We start from the raw sequence: 27,647 nt of genomic DNA on the forward strand, positions 1-27,647 counted from the left end.
TACACGTTTCTAGTGCACGAAATGTACTTTACACAAATGTGAGGGATTATTGTACACAACTTACTGATTTTTCTTCATTGTGTGCACATGGACTCTGTGATGATACAGAGTTGGGGGTGACTGATCTGTTATCCAATCTTTACAGAATTAGGGCAGCAATCTTAAAATCTTACACTGGTACCCAAAGAAAACACGTGCTCCGGTGGAGACTCCAGTCAAGTTCCTGCCTGCCAGTGGAGGGCATTACAGAGGCTTGGGGCAGAGGGAGGAAACTCACTCCCTAAGCATACTAAAAATAGGTCAACGCAGTGCAAACAGCTTTGCTGTGAGAACTTCCTTCTGGCATGCAGCCATGCAGCTGCCTTATAGTTTTGAGCCTAGATACCTCCAAAACAAAACAAAAAGTTGCTAAAGTTAAATGCAGTCAGCAGTGCTTATAGTCTTGATATTCCCTACAGTGCATCAATTTTAGTTTCTTCCAGAGTGCAGGTAGCTTACTCAATTTAAGTTTAAATGTCTGAGTTACACCATTGTCAAGACTAGTGCTGGCAATCCCTGAAGTCTGCCAAGTTCAAAGCAGGGAGGAGGCCCTTAATCTAAAGTTGAAATACTCGGGTGACATATCCAAAAAGTTCTTTCCTGTAGAGTAAAAACTGCAGTAGCTAGGTTGCAAAAAGTTTTTAAACTCTCCAAATCGCTGCTAACTAAACATCCTTAATTCCTGACATGACAGTATGAAATGGCAAAGTCAGTTCCTTAAATTAGGTGAGCTTAAAAAGAATAAACTTTTTTACACAGGACTCCCTGGACAGTTGGACTGAAAAGTAGAAGTGATTCATTCAGGTCTTGGCGCCTACAAGTTTCTTGGTTTCTGCCATATTTTCCAGTGATTTATTTGTGACAACATTTTGCCCCAAAATAAATCACGTCATGCCCTTCCATATGTTTTGACTGTGAAAATGGATGCTTCAGTTTGAATACCAAGCTTCATTGTTATTTCTTTCAAAGGCTGTTGATCATTTAGATGTAACAAGCTTCACATTTTCCTTTATCATGATTTCTCATTTGCAGCAAGAATATTTTCCAAGGTAGTAGTTAAATCCCTCGATCATTTTCAGCTATTTCACATAAATCACTGAAAACATGGTAATTTCGCACACTGTGTTTTTTCCTCCCATTTTTTTATTGTCTAATGCTCAGCTTATATTTGAATCTTCTGTATCCAATTATCTGATTTGTGTGGGAATTAAACGGAAGGTCAGCGTCATTGTACTTCGCGTTCTTTTTAAACTCATCAGTAGCATGACCACACTGGTTGGTCTGTAAGTTTGTAATTTAAGATGTGGCTGGAAGGGGTTCAAAGCGACAGGAGCTGTAGTCTGTCTCACTTCCCTTTGGAAAGCCTTTCTGATACTGTCAAGCAATATTTACATCAACAGGGAACTGAATTCTGGTAAACTTTTCCAGACTCCAAGTAAACCAAGCAATCTTGAGATTTAGATAAACCTTGGTGAATTTAAAAACTTGATGATATCACTGTCTAAGACTTAGACAGTGCCCATCAGACATTAGATACTTAGACATTAGCCCATCAGATATTACAGATGTACGTTTTGAGGAAAGGCTTTCAGTTAATAGATGAAATTAAGAGCAGAGTTTTACAAAACTGCCATCTCTGTTCGGTACTTCATGGCATCTTAGATTTCTGCAGGTAGAGGTACAGGTGCTCTGTTCTGCAATTAACGTGTACTGTTAATTAAAATGTAGTGTTCGCTAAATATGATTAGTGTCTGGAGCCAGGTAGCTTGAAAAAGCTTCAAGATTATTTCTTTTTGCCAGGACCATCAAGTTTTTAGCCCTTTCTTTAGAGGAAGGCTTTCTTTAGAGGAAGGTTCAGAGGAGGTCCTATTTCCTCTGTCCTAGAAGAAGGGCTATTTCTCCCCTTAGAATGGGGCTGGACAGTCCTTTTCAGAGCAGTTCCCATCCTTGTCTCATAGGGATTTTTGAGGACAGATTTCTGAAAGGATTTTCCACTGGGTAAAGCGGGATCCTGAATGGGTGATAGATAACATATAGGAATTCTATCTCCCTACTACCAGGTTGTTTATCTTGAGATCTTAAAAATGCACTTATTTCCCCTTTTAAGTGTAAACTGAGTTCTTAAGGCACCTTTTCCACGGAAGTATCTGACTTTGCCCTTACTGCCCATCTCAGTCTTGCACATTTAACCCAAATTCAGATTCAGGGTCTGGTGTTACTCCTAGAACAGCTCTTAATATTTGAGGATCTGAATGCCTATTTTGCCAGCTTGTGCCATGCAACTCGAGAGGACCTGCAAAGGGGAGGGGAGTCCTGATGGGCAGCTCCCTCCCAGCCTGGCACGCGCTTCGTGTCTCTGCTTCCCTTATAATCTGCCCAGAAAAGATTTCTGAGATACTTGAACAGCTGCCACAATCTATGGGAGGCAGCAGCCTTGGCATTCGAGCTCTGCCACCTGATGCCTAGTCTGTACTGAGACAGTGCCAGCTGGATCTGCAAGCCTCAGCGAGTACAGCCTTCGTCAGCGAGTTACCTGATCAGATTGCTGCCTTGGAGTCTTTTGCTGGCCTTCCTCATTTCTTCTCCCCTGTTGCTCAGATAGCCTTACCACCTCCTCTCATCATCTTTTGAGTTTCTATCCTCACGTGACAGCCAGGTAAGCCCATTTGTCCATGCTGGTATCAACGGGTTCCAGATTTTTTAAAAAACAATCCTTCTGTCTGGCGCACAGATAGGGAGCCTCTAGTGACACAGCTAGTCCTCTGCAGCCATTTAGAAATGTTTCTTGAGGGTTGCAGGTAGGTCTTGCACTCGGGTGCCTAATGAAAGCAGATTAACCTGTTCATTCCTTCGAAAGCAACTAAGCAAAGTGGGGAATCCCATGTCTCTGCCCCACTTCTGTGTTCCTGACAGCAAGACCTCCTGCCAGCACCAACCACCTGTGTTTGGAGTCAGTCAGCCTTCCATTCTGACTAAAGTTGAAGGTACAGTACAAACTGTTGGCTAAAATAAGCCGCTTGACTTCAGCAAGCATGGTTCCCACGTACAGCCCTTCTCCCAGAAGGCCATTTACACCCGCGTGATCCCAGGATTTTGCTGCACACGCACATTGTAACGTGGACGTCTGTCCACCCAGTGCTCCCTGAGATTCCTGTAACATTTAATTCCAGTTAAGCTGGCAGACTAGTGTGACTGCCATCAGTCACGTTAATTTGATAGAGCGTCACATAGAAGCTGCTGGGTTCCACAGGTTTCTGTAAAGGACTCTATTGATACAAGTGCTGATGAATGAAGGGAACAGGAATTTGCCTTGTTACTGGCACGGAGAAAAAGCACCTCTAAGTAATGCTCACTGCATAGTGAAGGAAACAATCTGGGTTTCCTGACAGATCTTGTCCCTGCTCTTTGTCCTGCTTTTGCAAGGCAAATGTCATTTCGGTACACCTGGCTTCCTCTCCTGTTTGAACCATAAGGCCAGAAAAATAATGTTGCGCAGTTTAAATTACAAGTAAAAGTGGAGAGATTTCTCTGTGGCCATGATGAAGACAGAACACTTGCATGCTAAACTCATATTTTGGTGAACACTATGTAACATTTAGTAAAATATTCCTTTCCAATTTTCCTCTTGATTAAAAATGTTGGTGCTTATCTCAGGATCACAGTCTGATATGCCTTGAATTCTCCATTTTTGCTCGTTTTGTCTGCACAGACAAATTTCTGGTCAAAAGTGAGTCCTGCTGGTCTCAGTTGTTAATCTGCTGAAAAATCACTGTGCTCTTTGCTTTTTTAGGAGGCTTGTCCTGTGAAAAACAAAACAAAACACAGATAAATTCCGCTGATTCCTTCTGAGTCACCCAGCAGCAATGGCAAAGCTAGGAGAAAAAATGGGGGGCATAGAGGGATTGATGAATGGACAGTGAGTGACCTGAAGATCTCACTCAAAGGACGGTATTTCAAGTGCAAGTGTCTCCAACTGATAAATGCTGAGTTATTGTCTCCAGGTACCCCACTGTTGGGGTATCGTGGTTACCAAGCAAGGTTTTAGTAAGTCTGTTAGAAAAGTTACATACAGCTGACATTCACACAAGCCCTGATTTGCCAGGCCTGAGCTCTAAGGTATTCCTGGCTGGTAACACAGGGTAGAATAATTTAGAAATCAGGAAACTACTCAGAAACAAACCATTATTTATTAAATTATTTTGCCCTCTAAAAGCTGTGCGTTCCAGAGAAATCACAACATTGGCTCTCCAACCTTTTTGCATCATCTAGCTAGAAAATGTGCAGCTTCCAGATACCGCCAGATCACCTCCCTTGACCCTGCCCTGGAAACATCAATGGCTCCCATACCAACAAGGACAAAACTGGTCATCTACTAAATCTGTTGCTGATCTGAGCTAACCAACTTCCTGTAATATCAGCAAATGCTTTTGTAAATCTGTTCTTCCTTCCGTAATGGGGTGCCAGCAGGAATGCTTGGGATCCAGAAATGTGCTGGTTGGCAGGAAGAACAAAGAAATTGCTCACCCAGAAGGGCAAAAAAGGACTAATGCTTTTGTCCGCCTGGGAGAAGTTGCACAGAACTTATGCCAACAACTTTTGCGTGCGATCAGAAAGATGCCGCTGGATGTTACTTTTAATAGTAGCCATTAATATCAGTCATTAATTAGAAACGTCTTCAGTAACTAGAACAAAAGCAGATCCTGAACCACTCCCGTGGTTGAATAGTCTCTTGACAGATGCTGCCCACTGTCCAAAAATGTCAGGCGCTCTCTGAACTTGACAGGGCAGCTGCTGTTTTTCCCAGCCTTCTGGAAATGGGCCAGCTATGACATGTTTCTGATCTTAGTTAGCTGCTGGGTGTATTTCATTCTGCTGCCCTAGGCAATTTGATAAAGGCTCCTTCCTCCCGCTCCAGAGCTAACCCACCCAAACTGTAGCTGAACACCTCGCTGCAGCAAAACTGCGCTCGCTAGGGTTCGTGCCTGTTTGCTGCGTTAGGACCCGCTTAAATTGTTTCATACAAAGGAACACTCAAACTGATTCCTGAGCCAAAAGTAGTAATGCTAGGTGTACATCAGGAATTGTTTGCCATGAAGGAATATTGCCATGGCACTGTATGAATAAAGTACTTTTTAAGAATCATTATCCGTTTCTTGATACGAAGTCTTTATGCAGCGTAAAATAAAACTTGGTCTCCACCCTTGCAGAAAGCAGAGGAAAGCCTTCAGCTGATAAATTGCTTAAGCTAGAATGTAAGAAGCCATGAATTTCCATTTGCGCTGCTGCATTGCCCTTAATTCCGGACCTACCGAAAAAAAATGACGCTTCTGTTACTATTTTTTTTCCTTCCCATATGAGACCACTGGAGCCATCCAGGCATTTCCATTCTTTCTTATAATTTGACTTCAAGTTTTTCCTCCAGGCGCTTAAAGAGCCAGACAGCACCTGGAGACACGGTTCAGCCTCACCTCCCATCCAACGGAGACGCGTTCGGTAAGAAACCCCAACGAGGGGACGGGGTGCGGGGGACCCCTTCCCATTTGTTCCCCCCCCCCCCCCCCGTCCCTTTGCTCAGTGCAAAAGCAGCCGCCGCCAGCTAAATCCTGCTTTTGGGCTCTGTCGGTTCCCTGCTCCTGTAGGCGTGGAGCGGCACCGGCTGTGCCCGTGCTCGTGGGGGCAGGTACCCCGCCAGCCGGGCGCCCCAGCCCCAACAGCGGCAGGAGGGGGGCTGTGGCCGCCGGCCGGGGGCTCCCCCTGCCCCGGCCTTCGGGACGGGTGAGGACCGGCACCGGGGCGCCAAGGGCCGCGCGGGGACCTGGCCCCCCGGGGCGGCTCCGGGCCGGGCCTCCCCCGGCGGAGAGGGCGGCGGCGCCGCGGCCATGTTGAGGGCGGGGAGCGCGGAGGCGGCGCCGGGGCCGCTGCGGGGCGCGGCGCCTCCCCGCTCCCCGCCGCCGCCGCCCGCAGCAGCCCGCAGCCGCCCCGGCCCCGGCGGGCCGCGCCGCGCCATGGCGACCCCCAGCCCCTGCATCGTGGTGAGTGCGGGCCCGGCGCCGCCGCCGCCGCCGCGGCCTCCCGCTGGGCCCGGCGTGCGGGGACGGGGGGGGGCGGTCCAGCGAGTGATCGTGCAGGGGGCGGCCGGAGGCTGCGGGGAGCCCGGGGGGCGGCTGCGGGGAGATGGGGGGCGGCTGCGGAGAGCCGGGGGGGGGCGGCTGCGGGGTGCCCGGGGACGGCTGCGCCCTCCCGGCCCCGCGTGGAGGCGCGGCCGGCGGCGGGGCAGCCCCACGCGGCGGGCAGCCGCCGGGCCGGGAGTCACCTTGAGGGGGCTCGGCCGCCCTGCCCGGCCCCCAGCGCCCCTCGGCTGCCGGCGCGGTGTGCGCCTCCTCCCCGGGGTCCCCGCCGGTGCCCGGCCGCCCCCCTGCCCGCTGTGGGGGGGGGGGCGAGGGGCCGGCAGTTTTTTTTTCGCAATTACGGGGCGCTGCTTCGGCGGTTCGCAGCGCTACCGCGGTTGGGAAAGCCGGGGTTGCTGCCTCAGAGAGCACCCAGAAATAACTTCCCATCCGATACTGACCCGGCGTGGCACAACTTCCTATTCCTGTTGCTCTTCGGAGCGTGCTCGGGAGGTACCGCTCTGTGTAGCGAAACCCAGGAGCGCGGCGTAAGGAGCCCAGACGCCCAAACTAGGATGCCTTTTGGGGGAAGAACGTGCTGAGGGTATATTTTTCATCGTCACTGTGCTCTGCTAAGAGTCTTACTTTTTTTAAAAATTATTTTATTTTTTTTTTAAACCGAACCCCGGGTGCTGTGAGCGACTGCGGTACCTTGACACACATGTGGTGCCTTGCGGCCCACGGCGATGCCTGCCATAAGGTTGTGCCCGCAAGTCTGCGCAGCACTTTCTGGGTAAAAATCCATCTGTAGAACCCGTAGAACAGCCCGCACCGTACCAAATGTAGCCTGCAAGGTTTAGTGGACGTGTTAGGTGTAATTATGAGGCTGAACCGTAGGAAATTTCCATAGCTGATGAGAGGGACCTATCCTGACTTGCAGTAACGGCAGGGCCCCCGATCGCGGGCTCGGTGCCTGGCCTGGTGTGAGCAAGGGTTGTGCAGGGGCTGCTGTGGCTGGGAGGGCAGGCCTGGCTCCCGTCTGAAACCCTCCTTACCGGTTGCGCAACCAAAAAACATGTAAACAGTTGGCTGATCAGAGGCAAGGTAAGTGCTTCCTTGGGCACTGAAATGGAAGCGTCTTCTGCGCGGGCAGCGTAGCCGAGGTGGATGCTTCGAATGCCTGCCCCGGTGCCCTGCCAGCAGTAAGCTTCGGTGTTCCCTCCGAAGTTCTTCATTTCACACCGAGTAGCCTTCAGCTGCATAACCAACAAGTGAAGCGATTAAAAATACATCGTCATTTTCAAGCGGCGGCGGGGTTAAGGTTCAGGGGAAGTTTTTCTTGATGCTTTTGTGACCATATGCCCTGAACCTCAGCAGTGGTTGTATAATTATGTACGTAGGCTAACCCCTTGTCCTAATTAATACACGCCTGCTAATGTTGCAAGCTGTTTCACATGGAGAATTTGCCCGTGCGGAACAGGTTGCTGAAGCAGGGCTTTAATTTCTGATTCTGAAGGTCTTGAACCTCCACTGTTTCCAGATCGTGTTCTGAGAAGGCTTGTTTCATAGGCACATAACTTGTCCCGTTAATGTAGCTGTCTTGTCTTGTATTGACAGCTGGCTCGTGTGTTTTGTTGTGATTCGGTGTCGTGGAGATCTGGAAGATGTCCCTGTTACAAGGTCTGCTTGCTTAGTTGCAAAGGCAGGTTTTGCATTACACTGCTGAAATCAAAGATGTTGAAAAGCTAAAAGCTGCTTGATTCTTTTTTTTTTTTTTTAATAAGATTATTTGAGGTGTAGTAATTTCATTTTCCTGCTCTCCAATGGGGGGAAATGTTGTTAGGGCTTGAAATCATTTCCCCTCCACATCGTGCTGAGCAACAACAGCTCATGTAGCATTTCAGACAACTCTTGTGAACTGTGGGTTCTGCAAGCTTCCACTTCATGCTCTGTTCAGAAGGAAAATAAGGTGATCCCAACGAGCGTAATGGATTTGGTAGTTTATTGAGTAAAGCAAAGGATTGGCAGTTTCTCACTACAGGCTTTCTATACGACTTTGTAGAAATCTCACCTTATTTCCTTTTCAGATTGGCGATGATGAACAAGGTTACGACCTGGACTTGTTCTGCATACCTAAACATTATGCAGATGATTTGGAAAAAGTCTATATTCCTCATGGGCTCATCATGGACAGGTTTGTTTGACTTCAGACAGTACGCTGCTCCAGCTGATTCCATGACACTGGAAAAAACAATCTTCCAGTGATAGTTTTGCTGCCTGGTGACTGTCTAAACAGATTACATTTAATTAGAGACTAAGAAATACACGTGTTAATTAACTCTTTCTTGTTTGGCTTCAAAGAGTTTGTACATTTGCAGTTACGCTATTGTTTGGAAATTTGTCAATGCTCAAAGAAATTTGTGGTACGTAGCAGTCTGCGACTTTCTTTACAGTGTTTCTTTGATGTTTTACTTTCTTAAAGTAATTAGAACACATTACTTTTGCTAGTTCAATCTAAAAACAGTTACAGTCTCTCAAACGTCTTTAGGATGTTAATAAGAGTAGATTGTTAATCACATTATGATAGACTTTTTCATGTTCATGTGGTAGATAACTAATACCTGATTTTCCCCTACTTTCTGCGAAAGACATTAGCCTTTGCAAATACCAATCTGTCACTTGTTGTTGCTGAAATGTGTGATTTGCTGTGGAAGTTTTATCTCTTGTGATGAGAAATGGGTACATAAGCCTATAAGGCGTTTTTGTTTTACTTTGTGTTTGATAGTTGCCTAATTCCTTTTAACAGAATGAGCAACAAATTCAGTGGAGGAGTTGCTGGAGACACAGAACCACTGAAGAGCGGTTCTGAGTTGATCTTGTGAATGGGAATGCTTCTAGATTTTGCATGGTGCTGTTTGATTAGATTATTACAGTATTTATAATAAAATGTTTTTTAACTTTACACTGAAAGACCCTATATAGGAAAAAAATTGGACGAAGTACAGGTCATAAAGTAATTGATGTAAAGTTTGTAATGGTAGGCATTCTCTGAGAAACCTTCTGTCAGCTGCTACACTGTAAATACATACCATGTTTGCTGAAATAAATTGCAAGATAAATTTAGAAACAATGATCACTGAAAAACTGTTCAGTGTTCTCTTGCTCTGCTTTATTGGCATTATATTTTGCAGTCAGGACAAATTTCTGGCACTCTAGTTCAGCAAAACGTAAAGCTATAGTTGATAATTTGAGAGTTTTCTTGCTCCTCAGTTAGTGAGAGCTGCTGTCTTTTTGGTTGTGTTGATTTATTTTGCTCTTTGCATGGAAGCTGAACCTATCTTTGGAAGAAGAAAACACCCTTACGTCTCTTATCTGACGGTAAAACAATTCAGGGTGTTCAGATTTGCTTTGGCTGAGTATGATGTATGAAAACAAAGGAGTTTGGCAGTGTTACTGTTAGATTAACCTTGGAAAGCAAAACTTTGTTGACCAATAGTGGGTTAAAGTGACTGAAGTGGTAGGCAAATATTTCCGAGCAAAATATGCTTCTGAGTTTGCATGTGTTTGCTGTTGTTGTTTGCAATAAAAATACTGCTGCTAGAGTAAGCAAATTAAATGTGTTACGACAGCTAACTCTCTTTTTTTTTTTTTTTTTGTATAGGACAGAGAGACTGGCACGAGAAATTATGAAGGGCATGGGAGGACATCACATTGTAGCTCTCTGTGTACTCAAGGGTGGCTATAAATTTTTTGCTGATTTATTAGACTACATCAAAGCACTGAACAGAAACAGTGACAAATCAATCCCCATGACTGTAGACTTCATTAGGTTGAAGAGTTACTGTGTAAGTATATCTGCAACACCATGCAATTTTTCTATAAATTTGACTTAACTTCAAATTAACAACAGGGATGATTTAGTATCGTCACTAAATACTGCAAAAGCTTTGCCTAAGTACTGCCTAAATTGTGCTAATTTTATACAAATAGTTAAGAGAATTAAGAGGAAAAAAGTAGTCACAAGCTAACTTGTTCTTTGTCTATCTTATATGATCTGGTTTCTTTCAGACTTTATCTCCTCAGCCTGGTAAAATCCTTATCCAGAGCAAAGAGACCCTTTCCACGTCCTTTACTTCTTAAACACTTTCCTCTCTGCCCCCTATCCCACCTCTAAAACTGTGGTTCTAGAATAATACAGAGGATAGTCCTGCAAATCTTATTACAAAAACTTAATTCTAGGAATTTTCATGTGGTTTAGACATCATTCACCAGGTAGGAAGACTTGAAAACTGCGAACATGGTTATACGTGGGTTCCCTACCTCATCTTTTGCTTGGCTCAACTGAACAGTGAACGAAATGAATCGCATTTGGCCTTGAGGAAATACTAGATTCATAAAAACAGATTTATGGTTGGTGGCCACTGAATATGGTGCTACCTTTTAAAGACTAAGTGTAGGTTGCCTTGGTTATATGCTTTTGGAAGAGAATTTATTTTCATTTTGAACACAAGGATTTAACTTTATAGGGAAATGGAGCATGAGGTAATATGTAGTATTTTTATAAGGGAAGCATTAGATTACATTGTGCAGGTCAAAGGAGGAAGCAGATGTACATTAGTACTGCATGCTTCCCGAATCAGCGACAGCCTAGTCTTGTGTTTTCAAGACAGTATTTGCAGGTGATTTAGATTTCTTCCATAAGATCATCTGTAGTGTGGAAATAATTAGTTTTTTGATTTCAATTTATGGTGTCAAAGTAAATTGCTTCTTAAGGTCATGCTGTTAGTTCTGTGTCTCAATGACCATGTTTTCCAGTCAGTAGTATAAGCTACTGGTCGTGGTTGTGGAGGAGTGCCTGTTGCAGTAGAAAAAAATAGATTACTAAGCTGGAAACTCAACTTCATCATTCATTTTGTTAAACCAGAGATAGGGTTATTTGCAGTTTTAGGTTGGACTGTAGAAGAGCTTCATAAACGCGTTGTTGCTGTTGAGCGATCTGTACCCATTTCACCTCGTAGCGTGGCAAAGCTCAGACCGGAGTCAGAGTTTGGCCAAGCCTGTTTGCAGAAGAGCCGTGCCGGCTCCCGAGTTGTGTGCGTGGTGATGTCCTGGGGCTACCTGGAAACCACCGTCATGTCTGCAGAGCGTGCTGCAGTGACTCAGCTGCACGCTTCAAAGAGAAGGCAAGGCCAGGCAGAAAGGGACATGCCAGCCTTTTGTTACATCTTGCAAAGGGAGAGCTGCTTGACACGCTTTCTTTCTGCTCCCCGCAACAGATTCAGGCTCCCTCGACCAGTCCATTCAACCACAAAGCCACCACGTGCCCACATACGCTGTCTGTAAAAGCCACAACAGAAAGGTGAATGCCGAAAGGTGAATGCCTCTATTAGAGGATAATATTTAAAAGAATAGGAAATGATGACTCCCACCTTTTTTGGGGAGGAAATTTGTATTTTCTGCTTTCTTCAAGGAACACATCCAGTAACTTTGTTCACTTATTTAAAATATAAAGACTACACCCTTTTTGCTCTCTCCACCTTCCAAGTAACTTGGAACAAACTCTTGGATAAGTGTTGTGAAACACCTGGAAAAAACACTATGTTGAAGAGCAAGGCTTATTGTACAGCATGTTTTCTTTGTTCATCTTTATGCGTTAGGCATGTTTTGGTTCTGCTGCTTTTATTTTTTACGTCCGTTCCCCCCCCCCTCCAAACTATAGTGCTTTTATATTAGTAGGAAACTGAACAGCAAAATAGTTATGGAAATTTTAATTCTCTTTTTGTAGTAAAAAGGAGTAAATGAAGAGAAAAGCAGAGAAATGTACACAGAAAGGAGTCTAAGCAGAATATTCTCCATGAGGTGTTGCCTTCAGGGTTTTGGCTTCGTCAGCCAATTCTGTAAAGGAATGTTTTCTTGTTCTATATGACTGAGGAGCTCCAGTTACCTGATGGCCCCACTAGCAGATTGTTACGAGCATTTCATTTCTGTCAACTCTCTGAGGTAGTTGTTAATATCCAGACTTACGTTCTTTAGATTGCATAACTTGATAGACTGGGTAAGACTGTCCTAACACAAACATGCGTGTAATTGATTCACTTAGTTTTCCATTATTAATGGTGCTGGAATGCTAAATCTGCTCTGTAGTTTTTATTCGTGCTTTACTAAATGGAGGAGTCAACATTCTTAGTGATGGGAAAACCATCACAAACCGTAATGGACAGTTGAAAGTAGAGCTAGCTCTCTTGTGATTGTTTTTGGATGCAATTACTAGATCACGCTGCTTGCCTTTACAGACTGGGTGAAAGATGTTAAAAATACCATCGTTGCATAAACAAAGCAGCTGAACTCGTATAGTGGTTCTAAAATTGATGCAATTGATGTTCTATTCTTATTTGAAATTGATCATTTAATATTTGTAAGCTTATGGGTTATTTGTTTCATAATGCGAAGTTCATACTATGATTGCACCCAAAAATAATTCGCTAAGAATACTGAGATGATGAAGCTGTGATTAAATGTTGCTTATAATTCCTGCTTTCGGAGTCCTTACAAATGAGTTTTAATGATCTGGCAAGCTGTTAAGAAATGGAGAGATAGTGTTTGTGAACAGAACCAGATCTCTGTATTCCTGACAAATAGTTTATTTTTCTTGTGCTAGAAGAATGGCTTTTCATCAGCCTCCTGCATGTAAAGTTAGAGTTGAGCAAAAGTTGCTTACGTAGTCACAAAGGGCAGCCAAAAGACAATGGATGTGTTGCACTGTCACTCAGGAAAATAGGGCTTTTCGGGGGGGTACTGCAGCTTTAAGGCAAAATCTAGTTAGGCTGGTTGAGACAGTATTCTGAAAGATCTCATGTTAACTGAGCCTTATAGCAAATACCAGGAGGAACTTAAAATGCCTTGTCAGGGGTTACGATCTTTCAGTGCGTTATTGTTTTCCAGCAATGACAATGAGGCAGTGAAAACAGATCGAAACAGTAAATCTCTAATGTGTTAAATCACAAAGCATTAAAGTCTTACCAGTACTGAAATCAGAAATAGTGCTCCTGAAGATAATTAAAGCATTGCTTAATTATTAAACAAAGTTCTTTCCAGTGGAAATCAGGTTAAAACCAGTGTTGGAAATTCGTTAACCATTTTTAATCCTTTAATTGCTCAGAAACTCAGTACCTGCATAGGAATGTAGGTTTATATGCCAGGGAAGGTTTATGTTTTGTGTTAAAAATTGTAGCAATTTGTATGGCGCTTGGTGGGAAGGAGAAGGAAAGATTTTGTTGGTTAGATTGTTTTTCTCTGCTGATCCTTGTACTTGAATATGTATAACCCACAGAGCTCTACAGTGATCTGTAGTTTTGTGGTGTTATTGTTTGATTATAGTGTGTTGCTTTGTAGCCAAAGAGATCACCAGGAAACTGATCTGCGTGCATGTGCTGAGAGTACTGGTCTATCATCTGTGCATGTCATTTTAATGGAACAAATATCTGTAACATCTTTCTCCATCTTCCTTCTGTAAGAAATGGTGCTTTTTGCATCCTTCCATGGAAAAAGGATGAAATTATTACTAGTGTAGGAATAGATAAGAGAGAATCCTGCAGCATAAACAAGGAAAAGCTTAAAAAAGCTGTCGTTTAAGATAATTTTAAGATATGATGAACACAGGAAATGCCCCTTAGCGTTACAAATACAGTGCTTAACTGAATCACATTTTTGTGATTAATCTAAGCAGTGTCTCAGGCATTCAGGAGCAGTCTGCTATCTACTGGGTCAAGCAGCAGACATTTTGGACATCCTATTTTTGGACTTTTTCAACACAGTGGCATTGGTTCTGTTCACTATAGTTTTCTTTAAAACGTGGGGTAAAACCGTAAAGGCGCTTTTTCTAATGATTTGTGCTTGCCTTTTTTTTTTTTTGATGGTTTGTCATGGGAATCTAAAATAGAAAGTATCTGTTAGTCTCGTTATCTGCTTTTCCATACCTAGAGCTGTCAGCACTTCTTTATCCTAGAGCATTGACGTCACTGTCCAAGGGATTTTAATACATTTTCTCTTTACCGTAATCCCAGTGTTACTTATTGTGTGCTCAGCGTGTGTTTCGCTCTAAATCATTTACCCCTTTTTTGTGTGTGATAACACTTCTAGTTTTTGTCTACAACTCGTACAGTATGAATATGTGTGTCACTGAAAACAGGAAGTTGTGCGTGGCTGTCTGTCTGTTCCCTTGTGGTCCCCTCTCTATTGTATCTGCCATTTTGGGGTTTTGGGAAGGAACTGCTGTTTTGCTGCTTGTCTGCACGGTTATGCAGTAAGGTTGGGCTTTGGATTGAAGCGGCAAAATAATAAAGGTTTTCTAAAGGGAATATACGCGGTAAGGAGCTGTGAGAATGAAGTTTGAAAAGTGGTATGACCCTTAAATGATTAAATTGTAGGATAATGACATCATCTGTAAGTGGCACAGTAATGAGTATAGCACAATGAATAAGAACTATGGGACAATGTCAAGGTTTAAAGTCAGCTGAATGACTTTAAATAAACTGCAGAGATCTGGAGGCACCCCTAGCAGTTGTTTATAACTTCCTTATATAACAAACAGTTCACTGATGTTTATATCAAAGCCTAGTTTTACTGAAGCAAAATGCCGTGCTTTAGTGATAGGATTGTGTAGCCGTGTTGCTGTTTAATTACCACAATGAGTAATTTATTACTGTTTGTAAAATAGGCAAACCCAAGCTTTTCTGGCTATTCTTGTAGCTTATATTTCTTGTTCTTAATCGTTGCCTTGTTTGCTGGCTGTTTTTATTGTTGTTATGATTGATTATTTTTATTCAGAGTAAGGCTTTCTAAGGCATCAAAGGTTAAAATGTAAATTACCAGCTCTATAGCAGCATACAGCTTGGAAACTTTTTTCTTTTTTTTTCCATATCTTTAATGAATGTGTGGGAAATAATATTTTTTTATATACCTATGTATATATAATGGTCAAAGATGAGAAGTGGTGCCTGTATTTATGCAAATGTTTTTTCAAACAATCTTTTATCTGAAATACCATCTTTCAGTTTGATCACTTGTAATTTCTTAGTTAATAGATGTTGCTGGTGCAATGTTTCTGAAAGCTTTGGTATTTGCTGGTTATGTACTTTGCAGTTTTGATATTTATTGGAAGAAAAATTACTTTAATTCTGGTAATGCTAATGCTTACCCTGCTCTTTCTTATTAGAATGATCAGTCAACTGGAGATATAAAAGTCATTGGTGGGGATGACCTTTCAACCTTGACTGGAAAGGTATGATGGCACATTGTATGTTTAAAGCAAACCCCCCAAAAAAATCCTAGAAAAAAAAACAACAAACAAAAACCAATAAACCTCACCAAAGAACCAAATAATTATAGTTTTAAAAAGAAAAAAAGAAAATGGAAGTGTTTCATTTAAAATATTCACCATTGTATAGTGGTGGGGTTCATAAGCCCCACCAGAGCCATCAGTTTAGTTTGAACTTCATAACATATGTGTGTATATTCACTGTCTTCAGTATCAGCAAGTTTTAGATTTGTTTTTCTGCATTGCCTGAGAAGAAGAGTCTTGTCTTGGTTGTTGTTAACAAAGTACCTTTAAAAGAGGGTAGCGTTACTTATTTACTGTATTGGTGTTTCACTGCAATAGTGAAAGGAGTTGGTACTGTCTAGACGTGTAACTTGCAGGCCTAGGTTAGGGAGTAAGGGTCCTGTTACAGGCAATGAAGAGAAGGAAATGCAGAGAATGTAAATTGGGAATCTGCTTTTCTTCAGTGACTGTGTAGAGATCACTGAGCTAGATACCTGTGGGTAAAACACGGATGCCTCCTGTTCTGTCAGAACACATTGCTTTCCCCTTCTGATTACACATAAACAGTCTTTGAGACATGTCCCATTTCAGTGTAAATGACGTAGGTGTGACAAAACACTACATAACTTTATAGTAGGACATTCTTTGCATTATAAGAATTCAAAGGCCACTTTGTACTCGGCATGAGACATTGAGGCAAGTCTCATTGCCAACTAATTGTCATTAGAGCATCAGAAATGTTAACCAAATAGAATTCACTGTTACGTGTCCTAACATACATAAATAATGGTACAAATATTTAACTGCATTGAAAATTAAATTATTAAGTTATAGAAGACAATATATGTAAGAAATGCTGTATTCTTTAAATGCTAATGGATTCTTCTTGTCTGTTTTTTTTTCTTTCCACCAGAATGTTTTAATTGTAGAAGTAAGTATTATGTTTCACTTTGAAGTTCTAATGTGTGACTGGTAAAAGAGCTCAGAAGTTGGTTTTAAGTCAGAAAACCTACAGTTTCTGGTTTCAAGGTTTTTAGTTTCTGATTCTAGGCCTGAATTTTGCAAGTGGTCTCTGAATTTGAAATGACCTGTGTTTTGAATTCTCACATCGCATTCAACTATGCCAAATTTAACAAGGAAAATATCTGTGTAAAACTGTTTGCTGTTTGCATTTGATTTCAGTTTTCTGTGATTGTCAATTATTAAATATCATGATTTTTTAAAAATTCTTATTAAAAAGTAGCCTGAGCAAAGTGATACTAAGCATGCTATTGTTCTGAGTTTATAACAGCAAGCTAGGAAATTAAACTGAAGGGGTAGGAAGAAGTTCCTAATATGAATATCCTAAAATACATGGGAAAACAGAGCTAAGGTCAACGTCTCTGTATACAGTTTCTTTAGAGGCATGGAGAATGTTGATTCTTAATTTGCATTTTGATAATGCTAAATTCCCACTTCTCTATATTGTCGTGGTTCTTTGATACTAGGTACAGTACACTTCAGTCTGATTTCCTAGTAGGTACTGTTGCTTAAATCTTGCTTTCATACCTCTTCTTTGATGAACGATGTTGCTTATGTTCAGTAAGTATCACTTTTACAAAGGATGCTCTAGAATAAGATCGCCAACTGGAGGATGGCAAAGCAGAAGTACTAAACAGGAAAAATGAATGTGCAAAGTAATAATGTCTTCAGGCTCCAAATAGTGGAAATGGCTTTGTTCATAAGCAAAGAAACAGCCATGGCAACTGATTCAGCAACCAAATGAAAGGATGTTTCCTTCTGTCATTAAATGTGTTTTTTATGTACGTCTTTTTTTAGTTTGAGAAGGTTATATTATTCCACAGGAAACACGTTCAGTTCTAAAACTCCTACCAAACTAGTATGTATACAGCAGTCATCTGTGTGACCGGTGGCGTCCTTTGAAGTGTATTTTGCTTCAGATAGGCAGATGCATTTAATTATGTATCTGCTCCATTTCAGATGAATGTATGTCTTCAAAGTCCCAGGCAGCTAAGTAGGTTAGTTTCTCATCTGTTCAGTGAATCATCTCTCCAGTGCCTTGTCTTATACATTGTCAAATATGAACCCTTTGACCAATCACCATTTTAACTGTCAAACAGTGTAAAAACAACAACAACAAAAAAACCAGCACGTATTATTTTAGGCACCAAAGCACTAAGGTTTTCCATACAGAATCCCTTTGATGTATAAAAAAACAAACAAAAACCCTCACGTAATGGAGATTTGCCTCCAATAAACAGAAAATCAAGCAATGCAAAGTCACTAAAACTTCTATTTTGATTTTAGAGCATAGAGGTAGCTGGTTTTGTTTGTACACCAACTTTTATTTTTGTCTATATATCTGTACATCCTTAACTTGAGTTTATAACCATGAGTGAAAGCATTAAGTATTAAAGCTATTATACCTGATGGGTGCTGTGTTAATTTTTATTTATTTATTTTAACTGGGAGTCACGAGAAAATAACCAGAAATCAGGACATTGCTAATTCTGTTATCTACCTGTTCACTTCAAATAAACTTGATTTCAGGTCAGGGTAAGGACTGTCTCTCTAGAGATCTTACGAGTATGTCAGTCCAAATGGGGTGTCCATTTCTGATGCTTCAGTTGTAAGCTATATATATATATTTTTCTGCTTTTATGTGCAGGGGATGGGATTAAAATGCTGTGTCAAACATCATTTTAGTGTATATAAATAGAAACTTTAGAACTGCACCCAGGTATTGCCAGTGCAGCTTCTTTGTCTTTTGGATCTTTTGGGGTCTGTAATGTAAATTGCACTTCTTTTTCCTTTAACTTCATTAATGGGTTGTTCTGAATATTTTCCATTCTTATTTTCTTTCTGTTGTATACATCTGTCTCTGAGTTCAACTGCAAGACTAACGTTACATTTATAATACTAGAATTAAACATTGTCTGTCTAATAGCTACAAGGAACACAAGCCATAAAATCTTCAGAGGAAGCCTAGAAGGTCATAGTTCAGTAACTGCTTTCAAAGTAGTAGTTATCCACAACAATTAAGAACTATTGTTGACTGTTGTGATCACTTTACTGAGCATAATCGCTTAAGCACAATATAGTGGTACGTATCACCAAATTTGATTATGCACATTATTTTGTCATATTTTCATGCTATTATGGATGAGCAATTTCTGCAGTAAAAACTTGAAAATGCTACTCTGACATGTTTAATATTCTCACTTACGTGACATTTTTATTTCCAGGACATAATCGATACTGGTAAAACAATGAAAACATTGCTGTCTCTACTTAAGCAGTACAATCCAAAGATGGTGAAAGTAGCCAGGTAAACTTTTAAATGTGATTATTTGTGCTGTATTTCACCTTCAGAATGACACACAGTGGGAAAAAAAAAAGATAATATAGAATACATTCCCATAGAAGAGAAACAGGAAGGAACATTTCTGCAGGAGTCACATACGATGGAGTTAGAGTTTAGTATTTGTTTAAACTCTACTTCTGCGTGTTGTGGGAGCGTACGTTCATTAAGGCTAACAGAAACGCTCTTCTTTCCAGCCCTATCGCTTGAAAAATTTCAGTGCATCAGAAAGGGATAGCTTGTGCGTGTTCAGTACATGTGTTGCCTTATATTCTAGTAATATTTGTGGGGTTTTACCACTGATCTTTAACTTAGGTTTAGAAGTATATGGAAGAATTTAAATCTTCTGGGCTTAAAAAAAACCAACAACCTCTCAAGGTGGCAGGGGTATTTTCAACACAAATTTAGTTCATAAATATAAACTTTTACTAGAGATTGGGATTTAAAAAAAAAAGTAAGTGGTTGACATTTATGGACATACAGGATCTGAACGTGTTTCTGTTTTCAACTTCGTTTTTTTTCAGCAGTGTACCTGTGCAATGGAGACCTTTGGTCTGCCAGCTTTAATTGTAGAATTAAATTAGTTTGCACTAAACATTACTGTTTATATAGTGTATATAGCGTAGCTGAGCCTCGGAGGTCATTCTGTGAGTCACCCAGCCATATGCTCTTTTAGGCTTTTCTACTTAGTTGCATCTTTAATCAATTAGTTTTGAAACATTTTCTAATTAAATAACTTACAAATAGTAAGAAATGTTGAGGGTAATATTAACCAATATCAACATTCCTCCTACTTCTTTTTAAATTGCATCTTTTACGCTCCTATGCTGTGATTGTGTATTTTACAATAAAAGCATAATGATTGCTGGGGATTAGAGATAAACCAGAGCTGTGTGTAAAATCTAATCAGTTGTGTTGCCATAACAATGTCAAGGCAGTTGTTAGATGTACTAGAGCAGCTCTTCTTGCTGATAATGTGAGGGTGACCTGCTGAAGGTGAGTTTGTTTTTTTTTCTCCATGGCCTGCTTAAATGTACCAGATTTGAAATATTTGTCAGTGAATAGTACCTTAACGCTACAGTGTACATCGCAAGTAGAATACAGAGTGAACAAAGCCTAGCTTCCGATTGTTTAAACCTGTTGCAGTTTGAGTCTGCCAAAGACCTGAGCAAGTAACCGTGGTCATGCTGGATAGCTTTCAGTGTCATGCTCTTAGATAGTTCACTTGCCTTTCTTTTCTTAATTTTGTTTTCTTTCTCTCTGACAATTAAGCAGTTGTAGCAGGGAGATGTGAATTAATGCTAATATGATTATGGGTTGGTTTGATCAAGTTTTACGCCAGTACTCAAATTAAGACTCTCAACTAGAAGTTTCAGAAACTGAATGTCTAAAATTGAAACCATGAACGTGACAAATGAAGTCCCACCTTCAGAGGTAATCAGGAGGGGAGGAGGAGGTCTGTGCTTAATGCACAGAGTTATGTTAGTCCGTCTTTACATTCAGCCATCGACCACCTCTTCTTTTCCTCCCAAAGTCTCTATATCTCAAAGACAGCCAAATGTCAGGATGATGGGGTCATCTTCTAAAAGTGTTCAACTGAATAATGAGTGAGTCAAACTAGCAAGGTATTTCGTTCTGCTGCAGTACCCCCAACTCCGTATGTCTGTGCTTTTTACACCTCTGACTATAAATTCTGTGAAAGTGGAGCTGGTTTATATCAGCTTATGATCACCAAAACCAATTACATTTTCTTTATGGGGGTAATTAGTACTACCAGTGAAAAACAGCTGAGGACATGTTGCACAAGTGCAATTGAGGTTACATTTACCCAGCTGAACTTTTGCTTCGTAATACTAATGCTTTTGAAAAGAAGTCAGCTGGTCTGGCTAGATCCCGAGTTGTCACCTCTTCACCTGTGAGCTAAACTGATTGCACCTGAGGTTTCTAAAAACACATAAAACCTCATTAAGTCACTTTTGGCAATGAAAATCCTTCCAGTAAAGTATCTCACAGCCTCTTTCCTGCAAACATTTTGTTTATCCCTTAGGCTGTAAACCATTCATGATTCTAGGAAGTTTTGAGTTTCTCTTTATGATCAGCTGCACCTGCAAATGAATAATACGTTTAAAATGTATATAGTTATGCTGTCAATTATGCACAGGTAGTCTCACTGAAGTGGAATTCAGCCGATCTTCATAACTGTTTCATATATTTGTACCTGGTGTTTTTCCATGTTTCAGCTTTACATTGTTTTTATTTGACAGTTTGTTGGTAAAAAGAACTCCTCGAAGCGTGGGATATCGGCCAGACTGTAAGTGACTCTTTGACAACCATTATCAGTTTTTAAAAATATGTTGTATATATGTTGATATATTGTGTACTCTTTGGTCAAAGTCCAAGGGTGTTCCAAGTAAGTTTTCATGAATGGTTTTTGATTTATTTTGCTCTTATTTGGGAAGATTAAATATTTGGAATGTATTTTGACAGAGTTAATACAGATTTGGTCTAGTCCTTTTTTTCTTAACTTCTTGTGGCATTTTATTATACAAATAGGAAACTTTGATATTTTGGTCCAAGTTAATCCCTCTTCACATGGAAATTCTCCTAGCTTGCATGTTAATCAAATGGTTTGGTCAGCAGAATCTGCTGGATTCATCTTTGATGCTTTTGGCAGTGTTCCAGGTGCCTAAACGTAGCCACCCAGTGCCACTCGGATGTCCCCTGAAATGTAAGGGGACCACACAGGGTAACAGATCTGATCAAAGTTTACAGTGGTAAGATGTTCAAAATAGCACAAACCCAATCTTGTTTAGGCATCTGGGTTGCTCCTGTCGTGTCTTCTTGTCTGTCCTAAGACCATAAAGAAAGGAATAGCATCCAGAGCGCACAGGGGTGTCAGTGGTAGCCCCTCTTGGCTTAGAAAGGGCTGTGTGTCTTATCCCTGTGCCAGAGACTGATGTCCCGTTCATGTGGACTGTGCACTTTCACAATGGAAGTGAAGTGAGTTTAGCAGAATTGCGTCCTCTTCCCTCTCCTTTCCAAGTTTGCACGGTATTCTTAAATTGAAATTTCTCAATGCCTTGAAAGCTTAATTCAGGTGTTTCCCTCACTCAAGGATGCCCCTCTTTCCTGAGATCTTATTATGGGCTTAGCTGGGTTAGCGGTCTGCCTTTCTGAGCATCTTGCAGCAGATGACTTGTTTTGCCATCTGTCCAGAGACGACCTGTTCAGTGCACAACACGTGAGCTCTGAAAGCAAGAGACAACGCAGCAGAAATGCTTGGGCCTGCCTTTTATCCCTCTATCATGAGGCCAAGTAGACTCTAAACATTGCCTTATTTTTTCCAGAAGCGTACACAGTCTTTCACTGGAATTGTGTGATTTATCTCCGTTTTTTTCGTTACTGAGCCTCACTGTAACCAGGCAGAGAGAAACAGCACAGCTCGGGAGTCTTTCATTTTTAGCATGAGGGGAGAAAGCCTTTTGGAAATATCCCCTGGTTGTCTTACAGTGTGTGTGGATGGCTCGGACTGATACTTCTTGAGCATCCAAGGACTGTCCTGCTAGAGCCATGCCCATTTGGACAATCTGTGGAACAGCTGATGTGTTTTTTTAGGCAGCTTCTCTGGGAAAAAAAAAAAAACAAAAAACAAAACACAACAACAAAAAACCTGCCTGTTTCTGAAAAGCGCAAGTGACTCCATAACTAAGAGAGCACCCTTTGCCCTGTGGTCTTCACTATTCTCTCCACCAAGAGCTCGGCACTTACCGCATGCTGCTCTGCAGAGCTGTCCTGCAGCCGCAGCGTGTCCTGCTACACCAGGTCGTTGTCCGCGAGCAGCCAGAGGGGAGCGCGTTTTGTTTGGGCGCTGCCTCAAAGACGAAGGACTGGTTCCCCTGCAGTAACTCTGGCTCCTTCTGGGGCTCAGGTGACGCCACGCTTACTCTCCCAGCTCTTCACAAAGAGTCCTGTCGGACTTGCACATCTGTAGTTTTGAGGGAGCTGACAGCTGAACCTACCTGCTCGTTATCCCAGAGGTGGCCTTGCTTACAGCTGCGCCCGAGGCGAGGGCACACTCACGCAGGTGCTGCCTTTTGAATGATACTGTGAGGGTGACAACTAAAACAAAATGAAAAGCTACTGCTTGGGAACCAATAAGTAAATCTATTTCATTTTGTTTTACTTGAATTAAATCAACAAAGGAAGTTAGAACTTTACGTAGCTTGAATATTAATCTCGGGATACTTGAATGGAAGAAATAAATTGTTAGGATGCTTTTGTGTCTATAAAATTCTAGATTCTCTGTAAAAAGGTCTAGTGAACTCTAGGAAGTTATTTTCTAACATACTGATGACTTGTGTTCTTTTTCAGTTGTTGGATTTGAAGTGCCAGACAAATTTGTTGTGGGATACGCCCTAGATTACAACGAATACTTTAGAGATCTGAATGTAAGTAACTTTTCCCGTATGTTTTTGTCCATTTAAAACTAGGGAGGAGGAAGGAAGGGAAGTCTCCTCGCATCACTCTTTCTTCTCTGTGTAAATCACAGCTCATGTGCAAGCCTGTTCCGTTAGTGGTGCAACGACGAGAGCAAAGGCTAGAGCAGCACAACAGTGTTCCGGAGCTCATATGAAACTAACTTTTGTTTTGCTTCATGCAGAATGGAGGCTACGCTTCTCCTGTCAGCTTTGAAATAATGTGGCAGTCTGTATGAAGTTTCTCATCTTACCAGATATATCTGCAAGAAATAAGTGCATTTCCTTAGTTACATCAAAATTAGAGAGGGAAGACCTTGGAAGTTGAGATGTTTGCATTTCACGTTAGGTCATTATTAATCTTCATCTGGGTCTCACTAACCTTATAACAGACATTGGGTAGGAGAGGGAGGAAGTCCAATTTTGAGATTTGTAGACAAAAAAAGGCTGAAGTTTTTCTGCATAAACAATATCACAAGGCTCTTCGGTACTGAAACGTGTATAGCCTGCATTTATTTTTTTCAGAAGTGCATTATTGTATACATCTGCAAACAGCAGTCTCCTACATTACTTTCTAACAGGAGCTTTTTATTTTGTTTTGTTTCAGCATATCTGTGTGATCAGTGAGACGGGGAAGCAGAAATACAAAGCATGAAAGCATAGTTCAAGTGCTCTGATAGCAGAGCTTTGAAATGTTTTGTTTACCGAGTCCTATCTTTCACAGGCTTCAACTCTGGTACACCAGCTAAAATTGTAGAATTATCCAGCCCCATTGTCATATGCTTACTATAACTTATTGCATGTACAATATACGAATCTTGTCTTGTTCATTTATATTTTAGAAATGTAAACAATTAGTGCAATTCTGCACTCCTTATTTTGATTTGCACTATGACTCTACCGACTATTGCTGCCCCTGGTTGGGTTGTGCTGTTTGTGAGCTCCGGAGTCTAACTCTTGCAGTGGTAAATTGCTTAAACCTCATCAACCCAGAACTGAAATAGTTCAAGTACTGTAAATGTAAAACATTTTATGATAGGGAAGTCTATTAGTAATATTTTTAAAATCTGTAATTTAAGTTTTATATTTTAATGCACAAATGTGATTGTGATTAATGGATAGTTGCACCTTTGGGTGTTATAAAACATGAGGAGCAGCCAGTTACAGTATCTGTAATCTCCAAGGAGCTGATTCAAGTCTCCTGGAGTTGCCTTATCGCTGTAAAAGTCCGGGTAAAAAAATATTTTTTTTTTCTTTTCCTTTTTGAGCTAAAAGGAGATGGAGTGACAAAGCAGAATGTTTAAAATCTAGTTTAAGTTGAGCTGTTCATTTCTTTTGGATTTTTTTCTTTAAAAATACCCATCAGATGGTGAAATTGCCTTTTAAATTTAAACAAGTTTAATATATTTTTGAAAAAGTATTGTAATGTTTACTTTATAAGATCTACAAAACTAAGTACTTTAAATAAAGGCTGTCTCTTTAAAATAAGCCCCATACATCTATGCCACTCATTCTGTATATTAAAGTGCTCTTGAAATTTTGTTCTCAGTAATATTTTTCATAAGTGTTTCTGACAGTGAAGGCAGACTCTACATTTATCTTTGTAGAGCCTTTAGTCAATATTGTGCCATCTATAAGAGATGATCAAGGCCTGAGGGAAAGCTATCGAAATACTTGCATAGTCTATAACCAAACTGGATTTCAGAGAAAATGCTCTAAGTACTGTCCCGTGTTCTGTTTTGGCAAAAATGAAGAGTGAAGAATGTATGTTCATTTAAAAATATACAGGGGTGGGAGGGAACGCACAGCCATTTTGTAAGTAATCGTTTGGTTTTGTTTTATTAACATCTCGTTCATTCTGAGTTTAATTCTAAACATGGCAGCCCACCTCACACCTTTTCCTCCTGCCGTGGTGTTCCATCCCTTAGCTTACACAGTACCTACCTGTACTTCTGCACATGGATTCTTCCACTGCGTGCTAGGATTCAGTGCTGGTCAGTGCTTAATACATAATTAACTTTCTGACAGCCTGTTTTTAAGATGTTTTCTGGTTTTGAAGTTTGGGTTGTGCTTTTGTACTTTTCCAAATACTGCACATCATTGTCTCTCCATGGTGTATTCAGTTACAACTGTAGTAGTTAGTAGCAGACCTAAAATACGAATAATTTACATAATGTAATTGAGACCAAATGACCGTGATGTGTTGGAGATGTAAATTTGTATTTGTAACTCAAAGTTCTCATTAACAAATACGATAACACTGGTCGTGATTACACTATACTCTTGCAATGATCCAGGTTAAGGTTAACGTTCCAAAGAGCTTTTCTAAAAGCACTACAAAGACTGTATTTCTCAGTGTTTGTGTGTATGCTTATCAAGAACCTGCGCTGTACCTGGGAATCCCTTTTGGAAAATACACGGTGCATGTCTAAGAAGAGGAAGCACAAATGCAACACGGAAAAATATAAATCCACTTAAGAATTGTTACATCCATTCAAGTTTTCATTAGGTGGGGTTGAACTTAAGGTCTAATTATAAAAAAGTACTGTTTTCTCCAGCTTTCTTAATAGTTCCTACTTCACAGTGGATTTCAAAATTGATTAACGCCATCTGGACATTACACTAGAGAGGTGGCATAAAAGTACCTATTCACATGTGAAACAGTAAGAATCGATGATGTTCAGTATCTTTTAGGACTAAACCCTTACGTGAGTTTGTCCTGTAAGTTTTCCTATCTTGGTTAAGACCGATTCAAACGCTGTGATTTGGGAAAAGCAGGAGAGGTTGAGTTAGTCATAACAAGGGGTTTATCTTCCAAAACATAACTGGACCAGGGAAACTACCAGCCTTCGGGGGTAGGGGTTCAAACTGCATGAACTTGCAGATAGTGTAGTCACAGAAGGAACTCTGGCAAGATACTCCAATCGGACCTCTTGAGCTACGCTAACCACAGGAGTGAGGCTGCAGGATACAGGACTGTCTTCTAACAACGTTGGCTGTGTCTGATAGAAAAGTTAGATACTCCTGAAAAAAAAAATTACTGAATGTGCCCACGTTTCAAATACTGGGGAGAAGGTACCTTTGTTTTTTTATTTTTTTTACCTTCCTTCACACGGATGCTTGTCAGATGAAGTCTATCACCCCAGAGGGTTTCCTTATTCAACAGCTTTTATTAATGCCTATGAAAATTATTCAGAAAATAAATGTCCTCCTCTCCTGCCCTTGCTAGAACAGTCCTAACCTGTTGCAGCTTTTTACAGAAAATGTTTGTGTACTACATGAAGATAAATTTCCACTTGAAAAAAGTTGAAAATGCAATTGTTACTTCTTATTCAGTAATTTTGGTTAAAAGACTGGGGTTTTAGTCACACCTTTGCAAGTTAAATGCAAGCTTTTTGCAGCCCAGACATACGTTGTTAAAACATTATGAAAGCACGGAGAAAATCTTGTATTTGAATATTTATGTGGCATTTGAAATTCATTATAGTTCCACATTTTATGAATCACAAATGTACACTGGAAAAATAATTTTGATTATTTATAGGCTTTAATATACTGTTTTACCGTGTGGCATCTGGAATTTCTGCATGTTTTGATTCTAGTCTGTCGCAGACCATTAATGCTGAGTGACACGGTACCGAAGCAGGTAGCTTTGGTCAGAGCATCCATCCTCCTTGCTTTACATTTGCACAGATCCAAATCTAAGGGACTCTAGGCAGAGCTTGGAGATGTGGTAAAAAGTTTTTACGCAAACTGTGCTGACAGTTCACTTTTGGGCGGGTTGTTTTGGATTACAGAGAAATCCCATTTTGGAAAATCTAGACAAATGAGGATCTTTACATTGCCTTGTAAACGTATATTGTGGCTGATGGTGTGTTGGTCGTGTCCCATTGTCTATTACGCTCTGGAAATCCTGTCAAGCATGCACTGATCCAGCAGTGAGGACCTGGAACTACATACGGGGAGCTGGTTACATTAAAGGACTGCTTTTGCTGTGTCCGACTGCTTTTAATTCCCATTCAGGTTGCACCTTGCAAGATCAGATCTCACCTGTATGTGAGTACCTTATAGCAGATGAGATGTCATGGTATTTTTTTCTTTTTGTAGTGTTTGAGCGCTTGAAATCTTTAATTTCACAAGCAGGTTTAGTTCAGTAACTATGCTGATGGGAAAACAGCAGCTTAACTCTGTAACGTGCCAGTCCCCAGCAGGTTATCGGTGCAGACGCAAAGTGAAGAGGCCAGGGCAAGACAAGCACGAAGGTTCAGCACGGCGTTGGCAGTGAGGATTTCTGTCTCTAGAAAGGGTCCACGGTAGCAACTGCCAGGTGATAAAAGCTGGTGCAA

General features: G+C 41.0%; 1 protein-coding gene and 1 long non-coding RNA gene across 2 annotated transcripts; one reads left to right on the forward strand and one right to left on the reverse strand.

Moving 5' to 3' along the window:
- Window positions 1-6,981, reverse strand: LOC136791884 (uncharacterized). The gene is made up of 2 exons (XR_010834875.1): window positions 6,608-6,981; window positions 1-3,839 (listed from the first exon to the last, which is right to left on the reverse strand). It is a non-coding gene; the product is annotated as an uncharacterized lncRNA (long non-coding RNA).
- On the forward strand, window positions 5,915-27,298 carry HPRT1 (hypoxanthine phosphoribosyltransferase 1). Its single transcript, XM_067005261.1, has 9 exons — window positions 5,915-6,071; window positions 8,234-8,340; window positions 9,808-9,991; window positions 15,361-15,426; window positions 16,379-16,396; window positions 18,711-18,793; window positions 21,091-21,137; window positions 23,198-23,274; window positions 23,909-27,298. The coding sequence occupies exons 1-9, from the start codon at window positions 5,919-5,921 to the stop codon at window positions 23,954-23,956; spliced, it is 783 nt and encodes a 260-aa protein (XP_066861362.1). The 5' UTR covers window positions 5,915-5,918; the 3' UTR covers window positions 23,957-27,298.
- The last annotated feature ends 349 nt before the right edge of the window (window positions 27,299-27,647 follow it).

The sequence above is a fragment of the Anser cygnoides genome, chromosome 13 (genome assembly GCF_040182565.1).
Source record: "Anser cygnoides isolate HZ-2024a breed goose chromosome 13, Taihu_goose_T2T_genome, whole genome shotgun sequence".
NCBI lineage: Eukaryota > Metazoa > Chordata > Aves > Anseriformes > Anatidae > Anser > Anser cygnoides.

Excerpts from the sequence above, each read along its gene's own strand:
- HPRT1 (XM_067005261.1), top strand. The coding sequence starts at position 5,919 with ATGTTGAGGGCGGGGAGCGCGGAGGCGGCGCCGGGGCCGCTGCGGGGC. Across the intron at positions 6,072-8,233 it reads CCCCCAGCCCCTGCATCGTG|ATTGGCGATGATGAACAAGG; the intron begins GTGAGTGCGGGC and ends TTTCCTTTTCAG. Across the intron at positions 23,275-23,908 it reads AATACTTTAGAGATCTGAAT|CATATCTGTGTGATCAGTGA; the intron begins GTAAGTAACTTT and ends GTTTTGTTTCAG.